The 14,067-nt window shown below is 40.5% G+C and overlaps 1 protein-coding gene across 1 annotated transcript; it reads right to left on the bottom strand.

Moving 5' to 3' along the window:
* Window positions 1-1,249: 1,249 nt before the first annotated feature.
* On the bottom strand, window positions 1,250-11,772 carry LOC108989702. The gene is made up of 5 exons (XM_018963415.2): window positions 11,176-11,772; window positions 7,407-10,280; window positions 4,664-4,717; window positions 3,548-3,901; window positions 1,250-1,577 (listed from the first exon to the last, which is right to left on the bottom strand). Exons 1-4 carry the CDS (start codon window positions 11,644-11,646, stop codon window positions 3,656-3,658), a joined length of 3,645 nt encoding a protein of 1,214 aa, XP_018818960.1. The 5' UTR covers window positions 11,647-11,772; the 3' UTR covers window positions 1,250-1,577; window positions 3,548-3,655.
* Window positions 11,773-14,067: the final 2,295 nt, after the last annotated feature.

Here is a 14,067-nt window from a genome sequence, read left to right as displayed (position 1 = left end):
AGATGAAAGTTAAAAGTTGAATAACGTATTATTAGCCTATTATTTTTTAATATTATTATTGTTTTAGAATTTGAAAAGTTGAATTGTTTATTATATAATTTACATAAAAATTTGAAAAAATTATAATAATTAAATAAAATAAGTTAAAATACTTTTTGTATCCCTTAATACTTTTTGGCATTGTTTTTGGGGCCAAGGCGATAGGGCTCCGGCAAAACAGTTTTGCCTTTTTGTAAGTACAATGTTTCGTTGAAATTCATCATAATTATAAACAAATTTATATAGTATTTTTATGAAAAATTTCTATTATCAAGTTGATATTAAAATACGGTAAGAAACAGTAATAGATGGAGAATGATCATATTCACATGTTAGGGTTTAGAATTTGAAGATCTTGGAGTCGGAGAGAACTCCTTCAATTTCATGGCCTTTTGGAACAGTCCCATAATCTTTGCTCTCCCCAAATTTTGAAATGATAGGTGAGAAAGTCCGTTTCGGGTGTAAAGAGACAATTGAGGAAATCAGGGTCCAGAATTTTGTGCTCCAGGACCTCCAACATTCTGTGGCCGCGCTCATTTAGAATGCACCGCAACAGATTATTGAGCGACAAGAAAGTCAGTAAAGCTACCATTATTTTAGGTAACTGTCTACCCTCAGCAATGGATCATGACATTTCATAATTTTCTCTTCCAAATCCTTAGCCTCGGTTACACAAACTATCTTATCTAATTATTATAATTTTTTCAAACTCTCATACAAAATACAATAAACAATTTAATTTTTTTAAATTTTAAAATCAAAATAATATTAAAAAATAATATTAAAAAATAATATTTTATTCAACTTTCAACTTTTTGTGCTTATAAATATACAGCGAGCAATTTAGAACACAAAGTTATAAAAAATCCTCATCTTTCAAACATAACCACAAGCTTTCTTGATGCTTTGGGATTGTAATGCTTGCGCGGATATATTTTTTGAGTTTACAGATCAAATTAATAACACATTATATTATCAAATCTTGATCAGAAGTGTAAATTGTCAAAATTTGGTAAGTTGGAGTATAAAACGTGCAAATCGTAGTCTTTTAGACAAGGACAATAAGAACGAATGCCCTGAACTTGGCAGATTCACTTGACCGAACGCGGAAATTACACTTATCCACAACATTTTAGGACGGCATCAGAAATTGGTTGACGTGAGAAGTGAGAAATACCTGGCCGTCAGTATTGGAAAAATACAAGATACCCCAGTCTGAACATATTTCCGGCGACAATGAAGTCCGTGAATTTTAATCGAAACCAAGTCGCCTTCGCTGAATTCGGAAGGACGTATCTTTTTTCTTATAAGCCATCTCAGCTATCCATTGCAGAGTGCCGTCAATCCTTTTTCACGAGGTCAACTCTTTGCACCAAAGATCTTTCACTTCTACTTCCCACAGGATTCATTGCTTGGGAATTTATAGCTCCGTTTGCAACACGGACTTGGACCCATAATAAGGCTTCGACTCGGTAGAAGTTTTGGTTGAAGCTCCACCACCGAAAGCAACATTGTTATAATCCATGAAAGTCCTCATCCTGCAAACACATGTAGAGTCATAAGTTTCCAATTCTAACTAGAGAACATCATCATCATAATACTCCAAGCATGAATAATTAAAAAAAGAGCTGTACTCATACAGTCATACTTGATGACATTACTTTTCCAATATTCACCCCCATAAATATTCAACACCGTGTAAACAAAACCAGTTTTTAAGAACAATATTTTAGATTTAAAACAGATCAGGTACTTCTAGGACAAGGTGTTTGGATACACCTTGATACAACAGTGTTTACCATATACTGAGCAAGTTTGTAATCCAAGTATAATTAATACTTGTCTGATTAAATTCTTATATATTACCATTATGGAATACTCGGAAATTTCTCAAAAATCAATGTGTGGAAGTTGTGTATATTGCATCCTGCCATATGGTGTTCCTACTTTCTCAAGATTCATCATATTGGCATACCTACGTAAATGTTACCCATATACATATATGCTTCAGGATTATCAATGCACATTATATGTAAGAATACATAAAGAAAGAAAGAAAAAAATTAAGAACGTAGAAAACAAAGGAAAACAAAAAGTTCCATCATGCTGATCCTCAAACCAACTCACACGAGGCATAAATGCAACTACTTACCATTGGCAACAGTAATGCTTTCTGCTAATTTTTTTAGCTAGAACTATGCCCTCCATTGGATGAAAATGAAATAGTAGTTGTTTTACCATACATGTTAATCATTACAGCAGTGCTACATACAACCGAGCCACGAAACCGTGGGGAAACCGTGGCTGACGTGGCCAATATATTAAAAAGAAAAACAGAACAGAAGAAAGGGAAGAAGGGAAAGTTGAGATTTCAGATTTTAGAAGAGATCGTGTTCGTCTGAGTCTGGAAGAGCTCTGCGTCGTCATCATCACCGTCTTCGGGTCTGGAAGAGCTCTGCGTCGTCATCTTCTTTTGGGTGTCTCCATGGGTGTCTCATCCATCCGGAAGAGCTCTGCACCACTGCTAACTCCAATAACATTTGCATCCATTCCTCCCTTAAACGATAGTGCTGAAGAATCGCGTTCAGAAGCTTCTAGGATTGGGTTTTTCTCTTGGGAAAGATAGTGCTGTTATCGAGAGGTGGTTGAAGCTTCGGAGTTTTTTGTGGGTTGTCTTCGGAGCTGAGATCGGGTTTGCGCTTCATGGGGAATATTGTAGGTTCGAGTTGGTGCTTGGTCTCCGCCATCCAAAATTATGTTGGGGGCTCTGGACTCGGAGGGGTGGGTTACCTAGCTCATCTTGTTACGCTCATTCCACGAATATATCACACCTTCAATCCATTGCAATAGACAACCCAAAGACCTTCATAACACTAACATCAGTTCATCGAACTTGACCGATTCCAAGAGATATCGACCTAATTAAGCAGACCCAAATGAGAAAAAACACTAAATCTCACATGGGTATGCTTTATTCCTTTGTGATCGTCAACTCAATGACTACCCAAATCCAGAAAATATTCGGAAACACTCAACATATCAAGAAAGACGTCACTTTGACACAGGACATATGTGGACTCAAACTAGTTGATGCAGGTAGTTGAAAGCTGATTAGCACAAAAACAAAAACAGGGGAAGTAAACTTGAGGAGACGAAAACCGATATTGAGGAGGAAACTTGAGGAGGAAGGAGGAGGCGGGAAACTCGCCGAGGGATGGTAGATGGAGAAGATTAGAGGAGATGAAGGCAGAGCGTCTTCGTGGGATGCATATCCCAAATGAAACAAACTGTTTAATTAAGCCACGTAGGACATGGTTACACGACGATTACTCCAGCCGGTTGCATTTAGTATTTTTCTAATCATTAATTATTTTGCTCACACTTTCATCTTGTAGGAGAGAAACAAAAGAAAGTTACAGGAGAAGAGGGAGCATAAACTACTTTCAAATATTTGAATATTAATTGACAGCAAATAATCCAAGGAATCGTATCAAATGGCTACGCTCACCTGAGCTGGTCACGCAAATCGGCGTGTGGAAACTGCAAAGACACCACAATGTTGATCATTGTAGCAGCCATGTTTTTGAACTTTCAGCAGATTTGAATACGAGTGAAATCACTCATCAATACTGCTTCCCTTTGACATGACCTGCAATGTTGTGCCCTTACTAATCCAGGCAGTCAATTCTGGCTTATGTTCAAATGGTTTAAGCGGATGTAGACTTCCATCCTCCCTTTGCACACCATACACAAAGGGGAGTCTAAGTGTAAGGAAACTCTCTGGTGGTAAGATCACCCGGCATCCAAGACTGAACTGTAGTTTTTTCTCACGGTCTGGAATTGATATGGGTAGGCATGATTCCTGCAATCAAGTGATTGCTATGACGTGAGGACAACTAATCTCAAAATTTACAACAAAGATTAGCCCGCGGTTTTAATAACAAAATATGAAGTGGGTGTTAACATTCATAAACCCAAAATCTTCCAAACTGAAACACTGGAAAAGAGCATTTAACAAACAGTTCAGATAACCATGATGTATTTAGTCAACCTTGAAGGTAGTCTGTCCCCCCACCCATAAACACTATATTTTTAATAATCCTAGAAAATTTATTCTTTTTTAATTTATTTTTTATGACTCTAATCAGACAGGGAGAGATGATAACAAAACAATAGAAATGATAAGTGTAACTCCTAATCCACACCAATGAAAAAAAAGATCAACTCCTAATCCACAACCTCCTAGTTAAACCTCAGTAAATGCTGCCATAACATCCACCCTGTCCAATACAACTCTATAATAGAAGAGTTGTGCTACTTACAAGCCTGGTGTGTCAACACACCACTTGTTGTGGGATCCATTTCAGTTATAAAAAAAATTAAAACTCTATTTATTAGTTGATGTAGTATGTCTCTCTATATCCTCCACATCACTGGTGTGTCAAAATATGGGCTTGTAAACAGAGTTTTCGATAATAGAAACAAAGTAGGAAAACATAGGACAACTGAGATTCAAATCTTTATGAGTGGGACTATAGACTTTCAAGCTAAAAAAGAACTACCTCAAGTACTTGATGTATTGTAAAGATACTCATGCAAATTATAGTGAGCAAACGGGACATACCTCAAATTGTATAATAGGGCATGTTGCTAATATGATTGGAAATGGAGGCGTGACCTACAAGCAAATGCCATTAATTAGACACTCCATATTAAGCCACAAGCACACTAAGTTACCCAATAAGTTACCTCAAATGCCATAAAAAAGGCAACAGAGAGAGGGCAGCAGGGAGGGAGGGAGAGAGATTTCATATCACAAGTACAGAAAAAATGAAACGTAATGAAGCTTTCAAAAGTAATCCATCCGTTGACATACTGTATATGAGTAATCTATATGGTCCTTTATTTTCAGTCTTTCAGATCTAACAGCACAGGTGGACCAAAGACTCTAACCAGATCATTTCTTGTAGGACACATGCAATTCTTGATAAATTTCAACTCATTTTTGGAATTCGGAATCCACTGGTTTTCATTAAGGCCTTATTGGGTAAGTGGTTGTGGAGATACCGGAAAGAGAGGGGGGCTTTATGGAGGGCTGTTATAGAATTAAAAGATGGTGCGTGTTGGGAGGATGGTGCTCGAACGAGGTGAGAGAACCACATGGGGTGGGGCTTTGGAAGCTTACCCAGAGATTTACGAAGCATGTGGCGGCAGGAGGCCTCAATTGCAGAGCTTCTGGACTTATCTAATGGCTTCTCTCAGTGGAATGTTACCTTCCTCAAGAGCTGCACAAGATTGGGAAGTTGACACATTTACGCATTTATGCAATCTTGTGTTCACTAGTAGAGTGAATGTGGGAGGTTGAAAAGATCCTCTGGTGTCCATCTAAGAAGGGGAAATTCAGTGTTCATTCATTCTACAAGTCCCTCATTATAAAAAATACAAGTCCATTCCTATAAGAACATACGGAAGACTAAGGCTCCCCTCAAAGTTTCCTTCTTTGTATGGATGGCTTCCTTAGAGAAGATCCCCACCTTAGACAATCTAAGGAAATGCCGAATCATTATGATGGGTTGGTGTTGTATGCACAAAAACGTGGGGGGTCCGTTGATCACTTATTATTGCATTGTGATGTGGCCATGAGCTTGTGATGTGGAAGATGGTCCCCGATTTGTCTATGGTGGTGCATACGGTTGGAGAGAAATGCAAGGAGTTTTGACAATCGCAAATGGACAATGGACAAGCTTAGAATTTTTTCCTAAATACTTCATTCCATCGATCGCTTGTAGTAGATTTTAATGGCATGAACGTTCATGAATTCTTTCTATCTTTAAACAATCATGCATAAGTGTTGCTCTTGTATATTTTTCATGTACTTGGGCTATGCCTACTTTTCTGATTAAAAAAATTGTACTTTAATGATAAAAAAACGTTAACCTCATTTTTGGATTGATTGTATTCTGTACAGTTGAGAAGTAGCGAGGGAAAGCTCTTTTGGGCCCATTCAAAGTGTGGGACATTTGAAGTGAAATCTGATTATAATATGTTATCTCCTCATGAGAGCAACTCATTCACATGGAAGAATGTTAGGCAGAACAAGACACCTACGAGAGTAGCTTTCTTTGTTTGGGCAATTGCTTAGGGGAAGGTTCATAATCTTATAGAGAATGATTGGTGTTGCATGATCAAGAGAAACATGGAAACTATAGAATATGTATTTTAGCATTGTGAGGTGGCTAGCGCTCCTTGGAATAATGCTCTCTTCAGTTTTATGGGCTTAGATTGGGTTGGGCTTCGCAATGTCATGGAAATGTAGACTTTTCGGAAATGAAGGTCCACAGAGTGAAACGTTGTGGAAGTTGATCTTGGGTTGCCTGTTGTGGTGTACTTGGAGAGAGGAAAAATTGGAACTTTGAAGGTAAGGTAAAAGATGGCAAGGGATTTTAAGGATGGCTTTAAAGCCCTTTATAATTGGATTAGTGCTCAGTTTGGCTGTTCTATTTCTAGTTTTTGGGACTTTTTACCTCTTCTTTACATTATCTTATTAGGTGTTTCTCATTTTTAGGCCCTATGTACTCAGGCAACATCTCTTAATCATTAGAAATATTTAACCTACTTTCACGTAAAGCTCATTCATAAAATATACAGAAGGCTGGCATCTGTTCTCAAAATGTTCGTCCCTGTGATATAGGATGAGAATTCGCAACACAGCTATTCATGAAGAAAGAAACTATCTCCCAAGACTCGTGTAATAACAAAAATGAATTGTCAATCATGAAATATACTTCCTAACTTATTGAACAGTCTAAAGGACTACAAGACGGAAAATTTCTGGTAATTTTGATCCATCTTATGTGAGGTATGAGGGTGAGATAGATGCGCAAAATTGAATAATTCCATTTGAACAAGACATGGAGAACAAACAGAGGATCAATATCATAGTGTAAGTAACACAAGGCTTCTGAAAACTGAAACAGAATGAAAATAAATAAAAACACAAAATATGAAGACCAGTCTAATTTGCATATGTTGGACCAAATACAGATTTTTGGAGTTGTTCCAAGTATATCTTCTGCTCTTAATAATATGAAACTGTTCAAAACATTTTGGTCGACCAAATCATTTTGGTGACTCATGCAAACAAATTCAGCTGGTATGTTAAGGGAAAAATTACTGAAAATTCTTGTAAATATTCGGTGTCTCATATTTTACTTTAAATTGGCATTTAATACTCTAAAACTTGACACTTTATGAATAAAAATGGAAGATTATTCTTCATGAGAGGGAATTTTCTGACTACAACGCCCAGAATTTTTGTCGAAGAATAAAGGCAATGAAGAAAGATTCATATAGTAAGCATGTTGTACCAGAAAGATTCTTTGAAGCTGTGATACTGTGCCAGCAAACTTAATCTTTGTTAGATCCTTTTTCTTGGAGAGCCTGCAGTGTGGGCAGTTCATGAATATTGGCAAATTTCTATTCAACATGGAGACAGCACATGTACCATCATCAAGATTAATAGACTGAAAGCCTGCTTGCGATACTCCGAGGGATGTCTGATTCTGTTCCTTCCTTGGTCCAGAGAACTGTATCATGCCCCCAAAACATAGATTACCATTATCTACTAGCTCTCTCAATTTATCCATATTTTTATCCTTACTCAAAGCATTAGTAGTCATCACTTTTGAGTTTCGATGAACTTTACCATGACCACCATTTTTCCCCAATTTTGAAGGATACCCTACATCATGCTCTGAAATTTCAATCGAAGAAGCAATATGAGATTCTTCAAGAAATGAATATGGGGGTCCTAGTTCATTGAGATGCTCTGGATTCAATAGGAAACGATGTCCATGGGGGCATTCATGCTCAAATCCAACATACATTATTTCATGCTTCAAATAGGAGTTCAGTTTGGTTTTTTCCACACCATTTACATTTACTGGAATTACATTACTGCCTATCTGTAAGACAGGATCACTGTCAGTGGAGCCATTAGTATCTACACCATTTAAGGTTTCCTGAACAGATAAAATATCTTCAGACTTTTGGGAACCTTGATGATTATCAATTGCATGAACCTGTACAATACTCCGATCTCTTGTCCTATTTTGCTTATTCTTCTCTGAAACAGAAGAAGGTTGCTTCCACTTCTGAAGAGGAGGGAAACCTGAATCTGCAGCTGCTGATCCAGCAACGACCGCAGAAAATGGCTTTCTCAATGTAAAATTGGGAAGACCTTTACCGAAACTGATTTTAGTGTCATTGGACTTTATGTTTTCTGAAGGCTTCCCTTGATGCTCGCCCCCAGTCTGCATGTCGCCCAAGTAAACCTGTGCAATACTAGTTTTTGTTATATCCCTATCTGTACTAAACTCAACCTTGGGGCTTGTACTTGACCTTGTCAGAGAACTGTGTTGCACAGCACTTTCTGAACCATATAGACCTTTGCGCATCTCCAGAGATATAGTCCATTTCATAAGGAACTTCATAGTGGCAGAGAACCCACTCTGACACAAGCCTTTAGAAGGCTCATAGTACCTTGCACCCCCAATACGCATCAAATTCCATGACAGCTGAATCGGTCCTGCATTGCTTACTTCTGGCAGTCGAAGTGCAGGAAGGAGCTTATCACAGTCCGGAATGCAATTAGAATTAATATTTGCTGATTCAAAATCAAATGGGTCAGATTGTAGTTGCCGTGAACGACCACATGCACAAGCATGAAGGAATACATATCCACTAGAATGTGGCTTGGCCTCAGCTCCTAAAAGTGACTGATCAGTTTGGACATCATGCCTCTGGTGCATGCATGGTTTTCCGGTCAAACTAACAGCATCACAGAGCTGCCTCCCAGATTTCCAGATGGATGTGCATTCATCTTCCAATCTTTTTGCAAAACGTTGCACTGCTGGTCCCTTGACCATCGAGTGGAAGGCACGCAAAGCTTTCTCCAAATGAGCTTCATGCTGTGAAGTTGGATAACAAGCAGGCAAATTATTTATGTAAACATCTTTGGCATCTGGAAGGGCTCTTTCACACCACAAAGTGGAAAATTTTGTGTTCAGCCCTCGACCACATTCTAACCAAGATACTGCAACATCTAGAGGATCCATATTTCGGGAAGCAGATCCTTCAACCAGTGGTGGAGCAGTGTTTCGCAATCGAGGTTTTCTTTTACTAATTTCAACTTCATCTATGCACCCACCTTTTGCACAGAGCAGTCCTCGCAAAATTAGTTGACTGGAGGATAACCAAGTTTCCACATTTGGAAGTTCAGGAGTAGTAAATGTCTTTCCAGATGCAGCCGAGGCAGCTGCTGCAGCAGCAGCAATGGCAACCATACCAACTCCAGCAGCTGACCCACTGTTGGCATTAGTGAACAGGCCACCTCTCCCTCTTAAAATATCAGTCTGCCTGTAAATGAAGTCCTTTATGAATAGTATATCATCTTTGTTTGAACTCTGACCATGGGTTTCAAGCAGAAGAGAATCTGACGTTGCCTTTCCATTTAAGACATCTTCGACGAGGCCAGCGGCACACTCAAGAGATTCACATCTCTGAATTGTAGATTGATCTAACAGTACAACTGCTCTCGATGCATCGAGTGAAAACAGAGGTGCAGAACTTGAAGCAACCCCACTTCTTGAACCAGCATGACTTGTTTCAGGACCTGAAAGTATTCGGCATTTCTTAATTAAAAACCGAATCTGTGCTTCAAGAGACGAATGTAGTTTCTTCATAAAACCACCTTCAGATTTGCTCACAGGGCGTGCAAGCACCATAACAGAACCAGAACCTTTAACTGGCATGCTTGGTCTAGTTGAACTGCTCAGACTAGAAGACTGATTAAGTGAGGAGGTATCTGTTGACTCCTCCACATTAGAACTTGGATTTGCAACATCTGAGAAATCATCGACAAAAACAAACAGCATGACTGGAGTACACTGCCCTGGAAACAAAGAGGTATAAGACCCTAAACCTGACATGAGAGAAATAGCAGAACTATTGCGATTCAAGGTACTGCCACTTCTGCCAGGAGAAGGATTGCTGGAGGACACAGATGATGTTGTAGGTCGTGAGGATGAAGAAGAGTTAGGCCTAGATGGCAATGGCAGTGTGGTTCGGGATCTTACAAATGGAGCCAAAGCATGCTTGGCAGCTTGTAAAACTCGAAATTTTTTCAAAATTTGAGTATCAAAGCGCGATCCCTCCTGAATATATATTACCACATGGCAAACCTGCATGATTGTTATTTGAACAGATCATCAGATATACCAATTACTAGAGTGCGTTTTCATCAAAAGTACAAATACAACACATTGACCACTAAATCATGAACCCAAAACTTGATCTTGGAAGGTTCAAACAACCGGAATGTTTTCATTCAGTCCCCCTTACAGGCAGGGTGCTTTTCCTTTACTGAGGATGATACTCTTGAATTTCATGTGACGCAGAAAATAGGAACAAATTTGAAGGAAAAGGTGAAATAATAAAAATTCCAGCTAATTTCTCACCGTTTGACTGTAGATGACCACAATATCAAAGAATCAACATCTCCACAAATTCATTGCTGCCAGTGAGATATTGCTCAGATGGCACTTCCTCGACCCACAAGTAGAAAGTGGAGGGCGAGGACGTGTGTTCAAAAGCCACTTGGGGCTTCTGCAACTTACTAATCAAAGGTACTAAAAGAAAAAATTATGCTGGCAAAACCTGTAAAATTCGCAACATGCATTTTCTGAGCCCATGGAACTACAAGCTCCTCAAGTTCATATGAAACAAACTTCTACCATTTCAACATGGCATACAACTTATGAAGGAAATAACAATCAATAAATAGAAAGGTCATCAGAACTTGTCATAGCACTGTATATATTAACTGTAATTTCTAACTATGTCCCACAATTGGCTCCCATGGTTTCGAAGTACATACCAAGAAATAAACTAATTGATTTGAGTTTACAGTATTTTGGCAATAGCACTATGAGTATGAGTTGGTCTATATCTCCTTGACTTCTATTACCATCTCTTAAGTTTTCCTCGTCGATAAATTCAAAGTAACAATCCCAAATCAACATTAGTTACAACAAACACATCAACCGTATTAACCAAATGGAAAAGGAAACGACTCACAGTGAACATAAAGAGCACCTCCTGGAAATCCCAAAAGTCGTGCTCCTCCTCCACCGCCGAACCGAAACCCGACCCGGCACCCGAGAGGCCGTCCATAGCGGGGCAGCGGGTCGAAGCAAACTGTAAAAACAAAATGCCCTTCTCCGGGTCGTGGTAGTAGCTGATTCTCCTCCACTTGAACCAGTCCATCACCTCCTCTTTATCCGCCGGGCACAAGTTCTTGTCCAGGTTACCGGAGCCGAAGACATTAGATTCGAGGACCCGGTTGATAAGCCGGGCCGAGTAGTCGGGTCTTCTGGAAATGACGCCCACGACGACGACGCCATCTGGAGAGCGAGGTTGTGATGAAGATGAAGGTGCGGTATCTACAGGAGGGAGTGGGGTTTGGAAGGATGAAGAGGTTGCGGGAGAAGAAGGTGGTGGGCGAATCAGGACACGCATGGAAGAGGGGCTGGAGTTGGAAGGGTCCATAGAGAGAGAGAGAGAGAGAGAGAGAGAGAGAGAGAAGATTTGAGGTCTGGTCTCTGTGATTGGATTGGTTAGGGAGGGGGTTGGGAAGGCGACCGACCGGCAAAGGACTCTGCCCTGACTTTTGTCACGATTCGACAAGGAACCCTTGTCGCGTTTACAAGTGCCGAAGATCCTCGTTAGTCGTAACCTTTTTTATCAATCGACTGTAGTGGCGGTGTTAAAGGTTGTAAAGACGACGTTTGATCAAAGAAGGATTATTTAGAATTTAATATTCCGTTTGTTTTCGAAGATGAGATGAGATGAATTGAGATGAAAGTTAAAAAGTTGAATAAAATATTTTTATAAAATATTTTTTAATATTATTTTTATTTTAAAATTTGAAAAAATTAAATTGTTTATTTATTTTGTGTGAGAATTTAAAATTTTTTTAATAATGAGATAGGATTATATGAGAAGTTTTCAAAGTTTTGAATTTTGTTACTGAAAACAAACGAGGCAATGTTACAATGTTGCAAAAGATCCAAAAATTTGAGATGGGAAATTTTAGATAAATATATAAAAAAAATGAAAAAAACTAATTTTGTTCTTGATTAATTATCAATAGTTCCAATCAGCTAATTGAACATTTTTGCAATTGCTTAGCTATAAAAGAAAATAAAATAAAATAAAAGAACTGTGAGGGGGGCCCCTCTGAGAGAGAGGCATAGCCAACCCCTCAGGCAGAAACCCAAAGTAGGCCAAAAACCCAGGCCGGGAAATCACGTTCCGAGCCCACGGCCACAGGCCTATCCGGAAAAGCTTTGACACCGAGCTCGACCATGCCAAGAAGCCCACCATAAGGTAGTGATCGCTTGGGGACCTAGTGAACTGGCAAGCCCTGCCATAAGGTACATTGCAAACTGTTGCTGCTAGACGCAGACGGCTAGGCGTGTCCAATTGTGAGTACGCTAGGCCCGAGATACGTTGCATTCAATGCGAGTCAGGGAACTCGGCACGACCACGACCTGACCACCCTACCACGACAAGAGAGTGGCAGCAGGCCTGACCAGAGTAAGACCTGACAAGCCATGATCTCTCTCGGCAGTTTGGGTCGCGACCTGACACGCTGCCATGATAGGAGGGTGGTAGTAGGTCTAGCCCAAGCACGACCTAACACCCCACAATCTCTCTCCACGGTTGGGTCCAAACCAAGTATAAATAACAGTCATCCCTCCCACGGGGAGGCTCTAAAAACCCTTACTATTCTTCCAGTTTACTTAGCTCTCTCTTCATCACCCCAAGTATTCTCTACTAACTTTGGCATTAGAGTGATCCCAAACGTCATCGGAGCCTCTTCTCCCTCTCAGGTGCAGGTCCAGTGAGCTTGGTTGTTGTGGAGCTGCTCGGGCTGTGAAACAGGACATCAACAGTGGCACCGTCTGTGGGATCTTTTCCATAAAAGCGTGTACTTCGCATGCCGGCAGCGACATGGTCCCAAACTACATGGAGAGAGGAGAACCGGAACGAAACGATGGAGGCAAGACTCGCAGGAATGAAGGAGACAACAAGGAAGCTGACAGAGGAAACTGGGACGTTGTGGCAGGAGAACGCGACGCTTAGGCGGACCAATGAGGAGCTAGTAGGAGGAGGAGAACACAGCGGCAACGAACACATGGACTCACGACAAGTCCCAACAAACACTACATCAGAGGAGGAAAGGCGCAAGATGTACCTCGACTTCTGAGAGCTTAGGGACAAATACGCAGAAATGGCTAAGCAAATGGGCACGACTTCCACCGAGCACCAGCTACTCGTCAGCACTGACCTCCCCTACAGCACGAGAGTTATGGCAGTATCACTCCCGCCCAAGTTTAAGGTTCCATAGATGGAAGTGTACGATGGGTCCAAGGACCCAACACCTGGAGTCTTTCAAGGCCCACATGACCTTGCATGGCTTCCTAGGAGAGATCACCTGCTGAGCCTTCCCACTAATGCTGAAGGGAGCTGCTCGAGCCTGGTTCGGGTCTTTGTCACTTGGGACCGTATATGGCTTTGATTAGCTGGCTCGTCTCGACATGATGCAATTCATGGCAAGCCGAAAGAGGAGACACCCGGCAGCTTACCTACTTACAGTTAAACAGCGAGACGACGAGAGCTTGAAGTTGTATCTCTCCCGATTCAATCGGGAGCGCATGGCCATCGATGACCAAGACGAGAATATCACCTTGGTAGCCCTTTTGGGAGGCCCAAGAACCCATTTATGGCTGAAATAGCACGAAAGACCCCCACCATGTTGAGAGAGTTCATGAACCGTGCAAACGGATTCATCAATGCTGAAGACACCCTCAAGGCCCTAACGGATCCTCGATAGTTGGAGATGGAGCAAGCGGATTGGAATGCAGCTGGACATCAGGGAGGTCAATGTCGTGAAGGGGGAGAAAG

This window comes from Juglans regia, chromosome 14, assembly GCF_001411555.2.
Source record: "Juglans regia cultivar Chandler chromosome 14, Walnut 2.0, whole genome shotgun sequence".
NCBI lineage: Eukaryota > Viridiplantae > Streptophyta > Magnoliopsida > Fagales > Juglandaceae > Juglans > Juglans regia.
Note: the sequence above shows the minus strand (reverse complement) of the source record. Positions and strands in the feature narration are given on the sequence as shown.

Excerpts from the sequence above, each read along its gene's own strand:
- LOC108989702 (XM_018963415.2), bottom strand. The coding sequence starts at position 11,646 with ATGGACCCTTCCAACTCCAGCCCCTCTTCCATGCGTGTCCTGATTCGC. Across the intron at positions 10,281-11,175 it reads AGGTGCTCTTTATGTTCACT|GTTTGCCATGTGGTAATATA; the intron begins GTGAGTCGTTTC and ends ACAATCATGCAG. Across the intron at positions 3,902-4,663 it reads GCCCTATTATACAATTTGAG|GAATCATGCCTACCCATATC; the intron begins GTATGTCCCGTT and ends ACTTGATTGCAG.